Genomic DNA, 19,593 nt, shown 5'->3' on the forward strand with positions numbered 1-19,593 from the left:
TGTCTTTATGTTTCTGTGAGGATTAAAAATAACAACAAACTGTGGACACTTATTAGTGTAACAGTTTTATTTATGTAGAGCCGGCGCCGGCCTTCTGTGCAGTGGGAGTCGATTACAGTCCTGCATATGTGCATGCATATGAATAAGCATCAGTTGACTGTAACAAGTGCTCCAAATGAAAACAACTTAGCCTGCACAACACAAATACAAACACACGCACACAAACACTCCAGTGGTGTGTGTTTGAGTCTATTTGTGGCTCTAATTGGCACATTCACTGGGCAGTAAAAGGCTCTCCTTGCTGGCTTAAAGCCTACAGCTGTACAGCATGCTTGGTTGCATCCGTCCAATAGAAGGGGCTTGCCCCTCGCACTGCAGACAACAATGCCTCTGCCATGGAGACAGGAATACAACACGGGGGGAAAAAAGCTATAATCCGCTGCATAATCCTCTTGAGTCAGGATGTTACAAAAATCAAGGCCACGCTGCCATGCGTTGAAACTATTTTTACATCAGCGCTGTGCAGACGGAGCAGATGGAAGGGAGGAAACTCTGTGAAATTGTCGGTTTTCTGCGAAGCCCCTCTGACAGTGATTTCATTTTCTACAGCGTCTGTCTCGGTCATTAGGGAAGCACTCAGGGTGCTCAGTCCCCCAGCCATGTGATGAGTCTTCAATTCTCTGTCAGTGTGAATGAGAGTAAAGTAAGCTATTGTATGCACTCTACACTATTCATTTCATGTTCAGCACAGATCAATTCCATCTGTTTTCTTTGTGTGGGGGGGGGGGGGGGGGGGGTGTTCCCTTAAAGGGGAGTTCTGTTAATTATTTAACCTGGGCCCTTTGCTTACATTTTTTTTTTTTTTGACTCATTCGCTCAAACTGCTCTAATAGACAGCTTCGATTATCAGCTGTGTCTCGGATCGAGTTTGACAAAATTACAGTTAGGACCCCTGCGGAAAAAAAAAACCCATCCTGTTGATGAGTTATCTCCTAAAATCTTGCCTTATTTTCCTTATTTTCCTCATATTCTTAAACCAGAAACAGCCGCAACATCGCTCTCTCTCAAGCCAGCAAACCAGACTGCATTGATAAAGACAGTCATTTTACCCTACAGAGCATTGAAGATGCTTTCTGCAGCGTGTTTGATCTGTGATTTGTGTGCGTTATTGTGTTACAGTAGATCTGAACCAACCATTGACAAAACAAATTCACACACAAATGCTACAGGAACAAAAACACAGCCGACTAAAATCCCTGTTTTCTGCATGGCAGAATGAATGGTTTTGTCTGGTGGCTTTGAACAAAAAGCACCCTTTTCAAAACCTTTTAGCTTTTAGACACTTTGCAATCTGAGCCTCACAGATGCAAAAAGAACATCAGGTGCAATACTTACCACCTGCATGTATTGCAACTGTAGGCTGAAGCAATCAGTTTAAGAAATCTAAACTGTTTTGTACACTTTACTCAACTTAAATCTATGAATATGTACAACATGTTTATGTAGTAGTGGTTGTAGGAGTTGTATTTAGATCAGCATTAACAGTTTCTCACTATCCACTAACAGTTGAGCATCATGTGCGCCCTCTGTCTTCTTGTTCTGAAGGTCTAATTCACAAAGCGCCAATGATATTCAGGCCCAAACATCCTCTTAAAATTGTTGTGAAAACTCTTAAACTTCTAAGTAACTAAACAACAAAGAAGCAAAACCAGACACATCTTTTTTTCACCTTACTTTTTAAATGTACTGAACAACACATTTTCTTTCTCTATCCTGTATGTGTGCAGATTAAACAAATATGTGAATAAGAGGGCCCAGACTTAAAAAAAAAAATGGTGTGATTCCCCTTTAAGTGAAAGTCAGAGCAGAGGTCAGAGGTTTATATTGGCACACATAAAGGAGAACTTGGTTTGACCCAGAGCCTGGTGAGTGAGCTGATCACCACCTCCCGCTGGGCCAAAAACTCCAAAGGATTCCTCACATACCACCGCTTCAATTACAGAGGCGGGGAGGAGAGTGGACACACCGCAGACTGCCTGCATGGGGAAGAACAGAAAAACTGCACCGCCTGCGAAGAAATAACATATCTGCGGATATATATGGGCGGAAATCCAGAGAGGAAAACTGTAATTTAATAACAAGGATAACAGAGTTTTTACTTTAATATTCCACATCTCTGACATTTAAGAACCAATTAATGCTGCTTTAAGGTAAAGTATACAATATATAGCAGCCGTGACAAGCCTTATTGAATACTTTTCATGTATCCATGTGGCATGGTGGGTGTGTGCACTGTTGCCTAGCAACAGCTGCTGTAAGTGGGAAGAGACAGACAAGACTGCTGGCAGGGCAGATGTTGGGAGGAATTTCTAAAAGTAGAACATCTGAGAGCGTCAGACTGAGACTGCCGGGTCTTAAAGAAACAGCTCAGACAAACGAATCAGAAACAAAAAATCGGATGTCTGCGGGTACCCAGATACAGCGGAGGTACATGAAACATGAGTTTAATGTGCTTAAAAACCTGCACAAATAAAACCAAGCATCATCACGCTTCCCTTATTTTAATGCTGCAGGGATGAACTGGGAGAGCTATACATGTAAGTAACTGAAAGAGCTAATAAAACTTCACTGTATCACTTAATACAGTCAGAATAAAAATACAAACATATGCCATTTAAATTATAGAATGGATGCCAACCCACAGTCCATTTTGTGTTTACACATCAATTAAAGTTTCCCACAGAATAACCGAGAAGCTATGGGCAGGTATGGAGATACACGAGTTAGATATTTCTATACTGAAATTATTTTCAAAAATGTGGTGAGAAAGTTAAAAAAAAAACAGCAAAACTAGACCTAACCTAAGTTCACCAAAATCATTTACAGGAGGAATCTATTTTTGAGATACAACTGAAACCTTAACCTTTGACCTTTATACACCAAAATCTGATCACTTCTACCCTGCGTACATGTCAACTTTTGTGCCAATTCTGAAGCTTTTCCCTCAAGGTTTTTCTGAGATATTGCTGAAATAATATCAATTTAAGGTAAATGTACATACTTTATCCAGAGTTATAAATTGCATCAAACTGTTTGAACTGTATCCGCTGACGTTGACTGTTTGATGCTGTTGAAAGCTAAAAATAAAATGGAAATGGAAATAAACCATCATTTTTTTTTAGGAAAAGGGGGAAAACTACTGAGCCACCGTGCCAAAACAAACCAAGGACTGTAAAGGCCAGGAAAGGAACAATCATGGATTTGAATGCAACTTTCAGAGTGTTAAACTTGTGCTTTTCCTTGAAGACTGTTTTGTCTAATCTTAGGAAGACTATTTACATGTCCTTATTTATACTCTAAAAACAGAATAACCTTCATTGTTTGAATTAACTTCACAAAGGCTGTCAGGAGAACTCCGTCTGAAATGCCCTTCACAGAGAGAAAGCCCAGTGTATCATGTAGACTGGGGAGGTGATGAAATCCTACCTTGCAGCCTTCACAAGCACTGACGCCATAGTGGTATCCGGAGGACTTGTCCTGGCAGACGAAGCAGGGCTTGTAGACTCTCGGAGGGGGCGGCGGGGATGGTGGGCTGGGGACGAGCTCCTCAGAACTGGTGCTCTGTGTTTCAATGGCTGCAGGGAATGCAAACGAGAGGAAAAGATTAAAAAAAAAGGCATGTTTTTGACATATGACATAAAGATTCATTTAGACAGCTGGAACTGTCAAAAAGACATTCATATTTTAGATGGGAAAAGAAAACATGACTCTGAATATGACTCTTCGTATGCAGCTTAGGACAATTGTTTTCTCAGCTCTTTATAGCTTCTAACCACTGCTGGAAAAAAACCCTGCTCTAAATGTCAAAGAGGGATAACACCATGCCATTGACATTTGACAATCCTCATGTTCCCAAAGAAAACTGTTTTCCTCCTGAATTGTTATTATTTGTCGAATACTTTGGTTAATGTCCAAATACCTGCAAAGTGAATGACATCTTAACATCTTTTGCAGATTCGGAAACATTAGCATGCGGACATGCTTCGCGATCATGTGCAAAAACACACCTGCTAAGCTTCAGCATGTTAGCTTTGCCAGTGAATTGGTGTTAGCATGCTGTTAACAACGTAGCTCAATGCACAGCAGTAAAATGAGTTCATGTTGTCAGTCTGTGCAACCTATAGAGCAGCTTTGTATGATTTGCAGCTCAAAAAGCTCTTTATTTATCTCATACTGCCATCCATAAAAATGCTAATTTCAGTTTATGTTTCTTTAAAGGTGGTGGTGGTGGGGGGGGGGGGGGGGGGCAGAACGCTGCAGGGCTGCCAGGACAGGGCTGCTCTTGAGTGCAGGAACAAGAGAGCCAATGTATAGAGGTTTTAATGTCTAACATTGAGGCTTGAAGCCGTCTTGTGAAATCCTTTGTTTCATAACGGGGAGCGATCGCATGATTTGCAGAATGAGCTGCTTAGCGCCCTCTGAAGGCTTATCCTGGGATTACCCCAACATACGTTTACATCATGATCTGAAACTTTGCCCATGTTCTATATGGGCATCCAGCACTGTAACACTATAGGTGAGTTTTAAAATGGTGATCAGTGTAAACGGTCAACTTTTAATTTCCATACTCACACGAGACAGCATTTTAGCTCAAACAAATCAACTTTAATACAAATCTCAAAGTGCTTTAGAATCAGCACAAAGCTTAAAAGTCCCCATATTTAACATTTAAGTCACAGAAGTCCTGTTTATGTGTTTCTAATACTCGACTCTGTAACGGGGTAAACAAATGAAGTTGAATGAATGTTCGGAGAGCCTCTTTCTGCCAATGCAACATATCCTTCACATGTGACTTTGAGCGGATGGTAGAGTACCAGCAGTTCTTCCAGGCGGATGATGGTCATTTTAGCACACTTAGCACATCAGAGTGAAAATGTGCCAGACTTTAAAAAAAAAAAAAAAACACAGAAATCAAAGTGCTGCCCTGACATTGCACACATCTATCTGCATAGAAAATGGAGCTCAGTTTCTCCGGCATCTCTGCTGATTAGATTACTCTCTTCCGTACTTTGTCACGGTAAACTCAGTTACTGATGGTACGGGACACGCTCTTATAATTACTGGACCCGCGTCCCTCTGTGGAATTCCCTTGCGCTTTAATCTAATCTTCCTCTTCATTCACCCCGTGTGACTTTTTGTGCATGTCGAATTCGCAGCTCTGCATCCGGCAACTTCTGTGGCTCGAGGGAAGACTTAACCTGTCTGCGGCACGCGCAGGCCTGAATGCGAGGGTAAAATGTTACCGCTGTAATAAGGGATGAGAAAGTGAGACGGCCACGGAGGTTAATTAGAAAGAGATGATTCATAAATGTATCGATTCTCGCTCTTATCGGAGTTCGAAGAGCTTCAAGGAGAAGTCGCCACGACTCCTTGGGAAGCAGCCGGAGCGTCGTCTGCTTAAAAAAAGTTCTGCAGAATCTTTAAGTAGACTTGCATAAAGCTGACATAATGGTGCTGCGTTTGGATTTAAAAAAAAAAAAAAAAAGTTTTCTGGTCTGAGTTTCAAGTGCTATTCATCTGAGAGTAAACAACTTCAGCAGAGGGAGTCAGCCGTGATATTTTTCTCCGTTCTGCAGTGCGACCTGGTTTCATTGATGGCGGCAGACAGACAGACGTTTGTTCTCATTGAAGTCGGGTCATCTCATTGCCTCAAATGCTCCAAATGGCTTCCCTCTGTTGCTGGCAGAGAGCAGTCAGAGCAGCTTGCACATAAAGCAGATGTATGGTGAGAGACAGTACTGGAGGGGAGCCAGACTTCTGACACACCAAGCTGTCTGATAGAGGAGAGAGGGGAAAAGTGCAGCTTTTCTACATTTCGGTGCATCTATGAACAAATAAAACAGATGTAATGCTCGGTTTCAGATGGACTGGAGCGTTGGTACCAAACAAACAAATTAACCAAAGTCTCGGAGGACTAAAATCCAGACACAAATTCAAATACTTTTTTTGCACGTGGCCCAAGATTTTATATACTTAAGTTACTCTAAATGACTACAACAACAAAAAAAAGGTACAAACAGTGAGCTATTAATCCAATAAAAAGCTTCAGGCTGTTAAAGCTAAAAAGTAATTTTTGGGGAGAATACATTGAATAAAAATAAGTCCAATAAAGAAATTGTTTTTGCCACTGACAAGGCAATACAAGTTTATGAAAAGAGCACCATTCATACAGAAAGCAAATCAAAGAGCTGCACGGAGTTCAAAACAAAACATTTATAACAATTAGAGCATAAAAATACATGGCATTGAGAAAATATTAGAAAACAGGGGGTAGTTAATCGCACATCACATAGGTGAAAGGCAGAGCAAAAACAGCAGCCTGAGGCAGAAGATATACCTACACACTTTCTTAACAAGTCGCATGTTGAACGTTTGACGACACCTGACATCATAGTGCCTCTGTTGAAATCTACATATATATGGGTGTGACCCATACCTGAAGAAGACCTCAGGTGGAAACGTTGTGATTGTGACGGAATAAAAACATTTGAAGTTTGAGTTATGAAGCGAGACAAATGAAGAACAACTGGTAGTTCAGGAGGAGGTGAAGCTTTGTCAATGGAGTTTGGTGGCACTGAAGAGAGTGATGTTAGGAATGTCTATGGTCAAACAAAACATCTTAATCTTTTCTTCTTTAAAAGAAAGAAAAAAGAGGAATCCAATCTTCAATGTTGTCAGAGACGCATCAAACTAAAAGACACTGAGCCTTATGTATCAGCTGCAAAAACATGAACTTTGGGACAAGGTTTAAAAAATAACAGAGTTAGACTTTAATCTAAAGCTTTCTAGTTCATAATCATTATATGTTCATTTTTAACCTTTTGCTTTAACCTCAACACTATTCCTGAAATAATTCACATTTTTATCTTGGCTCGGTTTGCACATGAGATTTAGGAAAATCTTCAATTCCAACCAGTCTGATCTCACAAAGCACTGTGTGTCTATGTGGATATTTATGTATAACAAAGGGCTAATTTTGTTCCTACAAGCTCCATATATCTCTCCCTCTCCTCTCGACACATAAAGCACACCATCACATCACACTCCGTCGTGTATCAAACATGCAAGTGTTTGAGCTCAGATGGTGAATAGGATGTATGACTACTGAAGCACAGAAACAATGTACTGTATATTAGCAGTATGCGGGCGGTGCGGCACACTTTAACATACATCTCGAGGAAAAATACTTTTTGCTGCTGATATTCTGCGGGAGCATTTGTGACGGCTGGGTAGTCCCACACACTGAGCAGACGCAGCGCCAACATTCAGCCTATTTGAAACTCATGGCTGCATCTGAGAGGCGGTGTGACCACCTGCAGACAGATGGGACGCATAAAACCTGGATTCATTACACCCCTCAGAGTGTGTGTGTGTGTGTGTGTGTGTGTGTGTGTGTGTGTGTGGGGGGGAGGAGGAAGTGGAAGGAGGTGGTGGTCAATGGGTACCTGTGTGGTTCGGTATAGGCCCTATCAGGTGCAGGAGAGGCTTTTTTTTTTCTCCATTTTCTGCGTGATTAAACTTTGAGTCGACTTCCCTGCATGTTAACATACACAGAAAGCTCCATTAGAGGAATAAAGACTGGTGACAGACAAGCGCGCACGGGCCAGACTGGCCTGAAGAGCAGGCAGGGAGAAATCTGTGGCTGAAGCCTTAGCCTCTGGCTGAACCTGCTGCCGGGGTCAAACAGGAAAGCACACACTCCCTGCTGGAGGCTGCAGGCCCAAAAAGGGAAAAGACGAGAGAATACAGGGCCTCTGATTGGCCCCGAACAACGAGACTGAACCCCACACACACACACACACACACACACACAGAGAGCCGATACTGGTTTCAGATCAGCCGGACGGTCGGTGTCAGAGACGAGCTCAATGTAAACAACATTTGAATTGGAAAACGTTGCTTTAAATTAGAGTTTGTTTTAGCTGATAACACTGAGACGTGATGTAATAATCTCATCAGGTCCTGATCCGATAAAGACACCGCTAAGACTTTATCACAGTTAATCAAGTTAATCATGAAGGATTACTGTGGACAATCCCCACAGTATCAATAATCAACCAACAACGCAACCTTCCTGTTTCAATCATAATATCGCTCAATCGTATTTGTTGCTGATATAAGAATACATATTCATTGATTAAAAACAAGTCATTTTACTGGGCAGGGGCAGGAGTTGACTGTCTCCTCCTGTCCTGCTGCTTGTGTTACTGCATGTTCGAAAATGACTGTGTTGAAAAACGGAAACAAAACCTCTTTAAAAATCGAAAACAAAACACGTCACCAGAGAAAATTTAAAATGGCCAAATCAGCAACTCCTGTTTCAGGTAGTTTATTCACATCCCCTTTAAAGACAACTATGACTGTTCCTTTTTTACAACAGCATTTCATCCTTTAAAACATATATTTATCTGGTTAAATGTATTTCCTTTTTGCTGTCACACTCTAAGAATAACAATCTGAGCCTGTCTTTGACAAACACTAAACCTGTTTAATGTCTGCGGCCTGAAAACGTCCTCTCAACTACTTAGAAAATGTGTTTGTTTTGAACCTTTTAATGGTTTTGATGATTTCATCTCTACGTCCTCCATCGCACCGTGTTACCATCACCACTGTGAATTGTAATTGAAAGTTGTCGTTCAACAAAAAGGTGCATTTGACTTTGAGTCATCACAACATAAGTCTTACTTCCTGTGTTTTTATAAGCTTTGTGACAGTTCAATTTAGGTCATGCCAATGGAGGGTAACTACATGTCAGCATTTAACCTGGTACAACAAATAATAATAATAAATAGTATTAAGAGCCAAAGCCATCAGTTCCAACTTGTTGTAAAAGGTTTTTCTTCCACAGACGTTTTTGTTTATGTATTGTAAACACCAGCAATCACACAATTACTGAATAAATTCATTTCCCTTCTACAGAAGCCCTAAGTGGACATAAATCTATACGCTTTATGTCTGTGATAACGAGTACACAGTATGTTGTTTTCTTAATATCTGAAACTATCTTTCTCTTTATCTCAGGGATAGTAAAAATGTTTTTCACATGATAAGGAGAAAACGACTTAAATGAACTCGCTTTCAGCAGAAAAGAGAGTAAAATAAAATGTATGGATGCATGTCCTCTTAGGGCTTCCGTACCTTACTATGTTACAAGACAATATTATGATAATTAGTTGTGGGGGGGGGGGGGGGGGGGGAAGCTGTTTGCAAAGTCTGCCACATGCTCAGGACTGAGACAGAAAGCCATAAAAAGCGGTCATTACTGTAAATTGTCTAAGGGGGGAAAAAAAGAAAAGAAAAGGTGTCGGAGTCAGTTTAAAGAAGCCGACACACTGACCCTGCTTCGGCTCTTAATGAGAGAGTGTGCAGCAGGATGTGAGGTCACTTAATGTGGAGATAATCTGCAGAGCTGCAGTGTCATCCCCCCCTCTCCATGTCCTCCACGTCCTTATATCCAGTTCCCCCAGTCTGAGAACCAGTGACATGTAAAACTCTGCCCACATGGTGCACACGACCAACAGATGGCAAAGAACCTGCAGCGAAGTCTGTCTCTGCACACACAGGCCATTTAACACAACGACGCCCGCACTCCAAATGAGGACAAAGCTGCTTTTACTGCAGCAGATAAATGGAAAGGGAAAGGTAAAATCTAAGGCTTAGTTTTCATTTAAATAAAAAATCAATTGAAAGCAAGACCCCATTAATCTTAGGGATTGAATTAAAGCGGACAAATTATAACAGATCCCCTCAGAAGCAGGGACGGGGAGAAGAAAAGAGCAGAAAGAGGAAGAGGAGGGGGGAGAGAGAGCAGGAGAGGCATTTCCTGAAGCTCCTCGGGGTATTTGTGTGTTTGGTTTGTGTTAAGGAGAAAGCTGTGGTGATTTGGGTGTGGAGTGGTGGGCATAGCCTGTGAGGATTAAAGGAATATTACTCCCAGTCTGTGGATTGAACCCCCTCCACCTCCACCTCCACCTCCACCACCTCCTCCTCCTCCTCTTCTTCCTCCTCCTCCTCCTGCTCTCAGCTGACGCTCCATCCAGTCTGGAAGTGTTTTTTCTTCCTGCAGGTTTTTCTCTGCAGGAGCACCGGGTGCATTGCTCACATACAACAGGCCCAGTCAGAGGAAATGGTCAAAGTTCACCCAAAGTACACCAAATTAGAAGCAGCTTTGCGTTGCTCTCTGGCGCGGTTTACGGGGAGGGATATTCTCAGAGGAGCTTTAAACACTTGAGGAGAAGAAAATAACAAAGAGGAAGAGTCATTTGACTTCATGTCTGGTTCCGGGAGAGCAGAGGAGAGAGGTGAAGCTCTGCTTTTTATCAGGAAATATACAAAACATTTGACAGAAAGGACCCAAAACTCTGCCTTCACTTTTTAGATTTCCAGATTATACCACTAGTGTTTGGTTTTAGGGAGCCACATACAATACCCTTCCCTTAGCCCCCCTCCTTTGACCCCCTCCGTGACCTCTCTTTGACCCCGGAGCGAAGCAGCACAGGGGTCAAACTGCACATTGACGGGAAGCAGCATTAGCAGCAGCGTTAGAAGCAGCAGCGCCGAACACAACAGGTGCAGTTTGCTTCAAAGCGTTCATAAAAAGTGAAGGAGGAACTCTGAGCGCCATAAAAGCAGAAGAGAGGAGAGAGAGAGAGAGCGAGAGCTCAGGAACGAGTGGAGAGAAATAAGGTGGTTGAAACGCGAGAGGTTTCTCTTTAATCCGCAGGAATTTGTGGCCTTAAAAAGCACAGCGCTTGCCCGGGATGATTTTATTCTTCTCCTGCCAGAAGTCGAACATGAAACTAGACTCTGGTGTCGGTTAGGAAACAGTGAGACGAGGTGAAGATGGGAGACGGGAGACGGGTGTGGCAAAGGAAAGGAAACGTTTAAATCAATATGTATGAAGATGTTGAGGCTGAGGGACACATTACTAAACCGAGATATCAAAAAACAACAATTAAATATCAGCCATGCTGAGGGGGAAGACGATATCATTATCAGGCGTTAGGAAGATTGTCTTTGAAAACTACTATTTAAGATCAGCAGGAAAAGTCTGCCTTCTACATTTTAATGTCTGATTTGGAAGCTCATAGTGTTCCATTTTAATCTACAATTTTGATTTAAAAACATGCTTAATGCTTAATAATTCGTTGGTCTAGTGGTGAGTTTGTGCATCCTATATGCAGTAAAGGCATAAAAGCAGGAAGAGAGGCCATCGTCCTCCAGGCGGGCGGCCCGGATGGGGCTGGGTCAGAGGTCAGATTCGAACCCACGTCTGCCGCTAAGAGAACCTGGGTTCAAAGCATCTGTGCATGGGGTGCATGACATAACCACTAGTCTATTCCTGCAAAAGCAGATTTGTGTGATGTAGACAAAGAGTGAGTATCAGAGAACAAGCGGGAGAGAGTCCTGTCCTAACTGGTCCGAGCTTTCATCTTTATCAGAGCCGACCACTGTAAGGCCGTCTCTCAGATGATAGATGGTCCAGTTGTTTGAGACTGTGCACAGGGCTCCCTGTCTTTCAAAGACCTGAAACTGTTGCTTCTTAAAGAACTGAATAGTTTATCCTGACCTGCTGCATCCTGACCTTTTCAGCTGCTCTGTCCCGTGTTTGCTTTCTGTCTTCATCCCGAACAAACGTCTTAAAGCAGGAAGTTCAATCGAGTCCTAAAACTTCTCTGTTTCAACTTTAAAGTAACTATAACACTTAAAAGTAAGGATATACAAGAGCATTGTTTTTATTTACGACGGCTTTGGGTTTTTAGTTATGATTTATTAACGACTGTTTTGTTTTTATTGTTGTGTTTTTATTTAAGATTTATTAACAACTGTTGTGTTTTTATTAGCGACTGTTTTGTTTTTATTGTTGTGTTTTTATTAACGACTGTGTTTTTATTTACAATTATTAACAACTGTTGTTTTTTATTAACGACTGTTTTGTTTTTGTGTTTTTATTAATAACTTTTACATTTTACCACAGTTGTGTTTTATTGTTGTTTTTATTTACTACGATTTTATTTACGACTGTTGTTTATTTACGATTGTTGTGTTTTTATTTTCTACTGTTGTGTTTTCTAGAGATAGGACAGTTGAGTCAGAAATCAGAGAGAGAGAGAGAGAGCGAGCGAGCGAGAGAATGACATGCAGGAAAAGAGCCACAGGTCAGATTTGAACCTGGGCCGCCCGCTTGGAGGACTAAAGCCTCAGTTCATGTCCTATAGACTTCAACACCTTAAAGCCTTATTTAAATGTCCTTGTTGCTATTAGGTGCTGTACTAACTCATTCTATCTCCATTCATTCATGCTAAACTAAATAAATAAATCACATGTTTTATTCTTATAAGGGCATACAGACTCTAAAACATCGACTACACCCTCATGAGAAAGTTCAGTTCTGCACTCTAACCAGGTTTGAAATGATTTGACGGAGTGGAGCAGCTTTGGAAATATGCAAGTGTGGTTTATTGTGTGCAGCTCTGGATCCCACAGCCGTCGAGGTATTTATGATTTCTTAAAGTGGCAGACACACAGTATCAGTGTGACCCTGTTGGGACCCTAACACTGCACTAATCATGTCCATTAAACATGGCTGGCATCAGAGAGACCCCCCTCCACCCCCCCACCCCCTTTCATTCCACTGTTGTACATCGCTTTTTATTTCCCCCCGTCCGCCTTTCATTTCACACGCCCACTAAATTAGCTCGCTGTGCAAGCTGTGCTAATGGCCTTTCATGTCCATATCAGAGGCGCTGCAGCCTTCAAGACAAAAAGTGCCCCAATTATCCCACAACACACATCAGCTGTGTGCGCATCAACACGGCCACATCACACCCTGCCTTTCTGAGTCACAATAACGCACAATCACATTTACACGTGTTTGTCTGATGGCTTCTGGATTTGTTTGGATGCTTTTGAATTCATTCCAGTCTTTCCAGGCGATCATGTGCGGCTCTACATCCTCCTCGGCCTCGAAAAACGTGAGAAGCGGCTCCTTGATCGTTCCTAATTAACATCCAAACTGGAAGAGGAAGTGCATTAATGGTCGGCTCGTTGTCAATGCGGCTAATTAACACCCAGGAGGTTTCCATTATCCCGAGCAACTAAATTAATAAAGCAACATTTCAGTGACCCTGGGAGAGGCTTTCTCCAAATCAAAGTCTTATTTAAACAGCGCCTATTCAAACAGGACGAGGGCAGGGGTGTCCTGTATGACGGCACAAAGGCCAGCGTGGAGCTTTGAGGGGTCGAGGGCGAATTCAGCGTGAGAAAATTGAGGGGAAAATTAGAAGAAAATTTTTGGTAACTGCTTGACGAGAGTAAAGTCAAAGGGTTAATGAGGTGAATAAAAATATTGTCTGTGAGGCTCAAGGCCGGGTCGGTCAGAGAAACACAACACTTAGCTTTCATTGTAAAGACCAGGGTGAATTATATCCAGTCCTTATTAATAACAAAGGCTGAAAATCCCCAAAATGACTTGAATACTAAACAGAAAGCCTTCATAAAAATGAGAAAGTCAAATTTCACAATTTCAAATATTTGGGTTAATTAAATTCTGGTTTCAGAGGCTCTCTGCAGCCCTACTTTAAAGACAAAAGGACTTTCAAATACACTGGCGCTTCTTTTTTCACTAAGTTAACGCCTTATATTTATCTATATTTAAATTACAAGTCCATGAAGATTTCTTGTTGTTGTTTTTTTAGACTTTTTTGCACATTATCTCTGTACTTTTGTAAATCTATATATTATTCTTTATATTTTTGTATTTTTTTTTTCAAATCTTTTTATACTTCTACGGTTTGCACCGCGGTTCAGAGAGAATTTTTTTTATTTGAATTTTTCTGTATGTCCAGTATGTTTGGCAAAAAAATTAACAATATAGATGACTTCAAATATAATGCTTTAATTTCTAACCAGTGCATAGAAAAAATCTAATCAAATTTAAATTCCCTGATAAATAATAGAATTCACATTTTTTTTTTTTTTTTTTATTCTGTGGGAACATAAATTGAAATTTTCTTCAGTATTAACAAGAGCGACTGCCAACATGGAGCTCATCCTACAAGTGAAAAATCAAAGATGGAGGGCGTATTAGAGCCTCAGTTAAGACTGTCTTTGAGGTAAATGTTTTCTTTGTTTATGGAGGTAAAGTGTTCGTCCAGCTCTTTTCTTCTGGTCAGACCAACCAACAACCTTATAACCTTTATTTAAACACAAATGCTAACAATTTGGAGACGGTTTCATTTTGTTTTCAGGCCGAATTCTTCAAAAGGGGGGTTGAGCTGTGCAGGGAGGGACTTGATCTTGACCTCAGTATTGTTTAAATGTTGGCCGCGGTCCTTTTGAAAGAACAGCCGGACACTGAAAGCAGATTAATCTGAAGTGGTCAGAGCTCATTTAAGAAAAAAAAACATTCTATAATAAGTTGGGTTTTTTTTTTTTTAAATGAAAATCAACCGATTTTATTTCTAAAGGAGAAAAATTAGCCTCTAAAGGTGAAATTTCTCAGTCTGCCAACACACACGTCACAATGTTTTAATCTTTTGATTGAAGCTTTAATTAAAGCAAGCTGATCCTTTAAAGTATTGACATTAAAATACAGAAAATTCTACAAGCGTTTCTTTGAGTTTTGTTTCTATTTGACTAAATAGTTAAAGATGTGAGGAGCAATAAGTCATTCATACTATAGAAAACATGAAATAGATTTGGACCACATTCACACCCTGGAGTTAATTTCAGGAAAACTTTTTAAAATTCACAAATTACACAAAAAATGTCACATTTTATGAGTAATGACAGAGCCTTCAGTTCCTTTAAAGAGGAAGCTGGATAATATAATATAATATCAAGATAATTATTATTATATCAAACTAGAATATAAGCAAAACTAGTTTGTTTGTTTTCTCTTTGCAGGGATGAAATCCCATTTTGTTTTGTTTAAGAATTAAAACACTGTGTCAGATTAGTTTAAGACATGTTTCTTTTTTTACATTTAGATAATAAGACAAAGAAAAACTTTAAGAACAATAAATCCCTTTTTCATGTCTTTATTGTATTTTTGTGCACAAATATCACCATGTTCAGCATCAGTATTTATGTTGAGTCAGAAATAACTTTATTATTTCTGTTGATTTGTGATTCTGGAGCGATTCGTTTGAAACATTACGAGGACTAGTTGAAAACTTAAAGGCAGCGGTTTTGATTTAATAATAGTTTTAATAATAATTAAAACAGAAATGCCAGAATCTGCTACTTTTAAGCTTTCTGAAACACAGAAAATGTTAAGAGTCTTCGGACGATTAGAGAACAAAGTTAGGTTTTAGAGTTATTGCTGAGCTTTACTTTTACTCTCACCTCATAGTTTTCACTTTTAAGTCGCACTTGTAAGACAAAGAACCTGAATGAATTGACTCATTTCTTGCCGTTTTCTGTCATCTCTTAAATGTCGCGTTCAGGGACCTATTATAACATCAAAGCCTGACCTGCAGAGTCACTGAGTGTCATGCATGCAAGCTCAGGTGAAAGGTGTTAGCTGTCACTTTCCCCCTGTGCTGATAAGGAGAGCCTCTCCTGTCCTGTCCTGACTGAGTGCCCTTCAGCAAACTCTTCCTGAGGAATGACAGCTTCAGGCTGCTCATTATCACATGGAGGAGGATAAATCACGGAGCAGCGGCGGGAGACAGAGGAAAAACAAACAGAGACAAGAGGCTCAGGAGCTGCAAGAAGACTGATATCTGACGATGACGTAGACTTATTTCCATACATTTTAAATGATATAGAAGAAGTTTTATGGGGTGGGGTGGGGGGGGGGGTGTCCTTGCAGGAATATCCTAAATTTAACACCATGTCATAACTTGTCATTAAGTTATTATTTTAATTGGATTATTCCTTGTTTCTGTACTTTTCGACATGCATGGGAGGAAAGGGTTTAAAACACACTCGGAATGCAGCTGCAGCGCTGAAAACATCCTCTTAATCTCTGGGACAAATACTAAGCAGCAGTCCATCTATCTTGCTAAACGCAAGAGGTTGACATGTTCCGATAGCCGCGCGCTAATCTTGTTGAAAAGCTCGCGGGGTCATTTGTCTGAATGAGTGTCAGGGAGCGCATGCAGGTCGCGGCTCGCCAGGCCGGCCCTCCTGTCATGTGCGGCCGGGAGGACGCGGCTGGACGCGGCCGCCTCTGTTTACTCTGTGCATTCCTGCAGAACTGCAGCTCTCTAAGCACAAACTGGTCTGAGAGCAGCCATACATCAGCATGTCCCGGCTGCTTCCACTGATCAGGATTTATGAGGGCGAGAGAGAAAAATGACGTTTTGGGGGGGGAGATCTACTGAGTGTTACAAAAATGAAGTTGTTTTAAGTAAAGCACCAGCTTTAAATTACACTCCATCATGTCAGTGAGCTACTTTACAATTATTCTCTGTGATCGTCCCTCCTGATATTTCACGATGCGTTCATGCGCTCTGATTTTCCAAGAACTTCCCTTTAAATCTCAGAGGAAACTTCCCTAATTTGAGGGATACAAATGATCATTATCAGATAATTACTTGTGCAATAATTATGAGACCTGGAGGCCCTTTATGGCAACTTGTTGTGCATCATCCTGCTCCAGTTCTTCAGCATTCAGACTGAGGCAGCAGCAACAACAACAACAGCAGCAGCAGCAACAACAACAACAACAACAACAACAATAACAACAAACAGACATGATGAGAAGTTGGACCTACAGTGTGCGCTCCGCCGGTGCTGCCACTCTCTGTGCGCCAGTCCGCTGATGCAGGCTTTCAGAGCCTTCTCCTGCAGCATGCACGAGGACGGGCTGGACGTGTAGAAATCCAGCATCTGCCCGGGACTCACGGCCAGCACGTCCATGCAGTCAAACATGATGACGGCGCGTCGTTCCGCTAGTCTTGTGCGTTATGGACAAAAATCGGCGGCATAAGCGCACACAACTCCATCAAACTCCACTGTTTCCCCCCTCCTCCTCCCCTTCTTCCTCCTCTGCCTCCTCCTCCTCCTCTTCTTCTTCTTCTTCTTCTTCTTCTTGGCAAGGCAGATTTCGCTCCTCTTCTTCTCCTTCGTCCCGCACCGGAATCATGAATTAATTGGGAACAAAATGCTCCTCCAAACGCTTATTGTCCATTTTATTCTCGCAGCGTGTGCACTCAGCGCGTCACCGCTGACATTGAACGGGATTCCTCCATATTAACAACAATAATATCCCGACGTGCTTTCGGTGAGTCAGCCCGTCCCGGTTACCGACAGCAAAGACAGCAAGCGCTGAAGCAGCCTGAACCGGAGAATCTTTTTTTCTTTCTTTTCTCGGATCAAAAATAACACGGACAGCGTTTAGAAGCTCACGTTCTCCTCTCCGATGACGAATGGCCTCTCCGTCCCCCTGTGCAGCTCATTTCCAACTAGTTTTGCCACAGAGAATGAAAGATTGAATTGCCTAATATATGCGGGTGAACTTTGTATGAACCCTTTCGAGGCTGCTGACCTTCAAATGACCCAGGCGGGCTGACATCACTGCAGCTCCGCAGCGCGGAACAAGGCGGAGAGAAGAAACGCAGGACAGGGAAAGAAAAATCAAGATCTTTTCATTTTTAATACGAGAACATATAATATAAACGATGACATTTGAAACGAGTTTATTTCATTTTGAGACGAGAGCTGAAACTGTTCGCGCTCTGAGGGATGTTTGTTTTTACGCGCAGAGACAGTAAACGCTCCATTCCTCCACAGATTAATGAGCGTGTAAAGCAGTATGGAGCTGATTTATGTATTTATGAAAGAGCGATATTTAACTTACAGTGCAGACAGAAAGACAAGTCTGTGTCTTATCTCTTTTAGCAGACTTTTTGTTGACAAACCGAGGCAATGATTGATGGCTCACATGTCTTTATCTGCTCTGTGTAATCAATCATCGGGACAGAAGTTTCGTCTTAAATGATTTATGAATCTTTACTGATTAAAACTTCTTTTTATGACATTTGTCAGCTTTCTGTTTTTTTTTGTTGTAATAAATACCGGAAAAAACTTGATGAACATGGAAACAGAAAATAAAGATGTACAACGAGGTTGTTGGGTTTTCTTTTAATGTGGTGGTGGGGGGAGGGGGGGGTTGCTTAACTTTCTTTTCAAAGTCCTGCTTTGTTTTGAATGTCAAAACAGTGACTAAAGGAAAAACAGAAAGGTGTTGTAATCACATTGAACAACTCACAAGAAAAATGTTTCCTGTTTATTTGTTTTCCTGAGGCTGTTGCTGGTGTTCGCAGACTTTTAGAATCTCACTTTTTACACTGTAAACCATCCTAACCTCAGGTTTCCATAAAGATAACAAACCTTTGCATTCAGGATGGACAGTAGTGGAAGAATTTAAAGTGTATAATATTATCTGTCTGTGATTGGTTCAAGCACAAGTTCTGAATAATTTAACAAGTTTAAAAACGAGCTGAAGATCGACCAGGAGTCAATGGAAGATTTCAGACATTTTAAAACAGGCTCTTCAAAACACAGTATTTGTGGTTGAAGCTGTACTTTTTATTACATAAACATGGGGCAGAAACTCATCTTCACGTGATGTAGATGAGTCTTCTTAATATCTGAATGCCGTTTAGTTTTTTTTAGGTTTATTTTGGGACTTTCTTTTAAAAACCTTTATTTAGAGATAGGACAGCGGACCAGGGAGAGAGAGTGTGGGGAATGACGTGCAGGAAAGGAGCTACAGGTCGGATTTGAACCCACGCCAACCAGCACCCCTGAATGATGCTTGAATGAAGAGTTAAAGTAATGAAAGCAATCACCGCCATCCTGGACACATCAGAACTTCACAAAATCTGACTTGAATATAGACGAGGAGTAAAAATGTACTGTAAAAATGTCCTTACCCTGCTGTGATCTTTTTTTTATATATATTTGAAAGGAACATTTTGTAGTAATTAGTCTCTATTCCTGGTTTGGACCCGTGTTTTTTTTTTTTTTAATACTGAGGTCATGCTGTTGGGTTACGACTCCGTAGTTGGATCATGTTTTGGTTCCTGGTTTGTTTGTAAAAACAAGACTTACCAGACAGCGTTTATGCAACGATCAATATCAGTCACATGTTTTCTAAATGTGACTCAATTTTTTCCCTTTGAATTGTGAGTGTAAAGTGAAATATGCCTTCATAAGACCGAAATGTCAGGTGAAAAGATTGGTGTGAATTTAATTTGACACATAATATTTTTTCAAACACACTCAAACTTTGTTATATCATTGTTACATAAGGTCATACACACCAGGGAGGAGGAAATAACAGAGTCCTTAATGTCAAAACAAAAGAAAAGCTGATTAAGTAATTGATCACCGTGTTTATACAACAACATGAGCTACGTTTGATTGACAGCTGTCGTTGCATAACAGATAAAAGACACAACAGACACAAAATATGATGTGTAGTAACAAATTAAACTACCAACAACATAAAAGCAGCAAAATGTCCGACTTCATCTCTTCATCTGCTTATGCATCAGAAACAATAAGATATCAAACTCT

General features: G+C 41.0%; 1 protein-coding gene across 2 annotated transcripts in view; it reads right to left on the reverse strand.

Annotated features, from left to right (window-relative positions):
* LOC109987541 (retinoic acid receptor beta) overlaps positions 1-19,593 on the reverse strand; it is a 106,482-nt gene that overhangs the window by 60,796 nt on the left and 26,093 nt on the right. The window contains exons 1-2 of one of the 2 annotated variants that reach the window (XM_065948318.1): positions 16,785-17,324; positions 3,487-3,635 (exon numbers count right to left, since the gene is read on the reverse strand). In XM_065948318.1, coding sequence (XP_065804390.1) covers positions 3,487-3,635; positions 16,785-16,941 — 306 coding nt within the window. In that variant the 5' untranslated portion in view covers positions 16,942-17,324. Of the gene's footprint in view, positions 1-3,486; positions 3,636-16,784; positions 17,325-19,593 lie in introns of those variants that run through there. The other variant, XM_020638646.3, reaches the window with a different exon arrangement.

The sequence above is a fragment of the Labrus bergylta genome, chromosome 19, assembly GCF_963930695.1.
Source record: "Labrus bergylta chromosome 19, fLabBer1.1, whole genome shotgun sequence".
In the NCBI taxonomy this organism is placed as follows: Eukaryota; Metazoa; Chordata; class Actinopteri; order Labriformes; family Labridae; genus Labrus; species Labrus bergylta.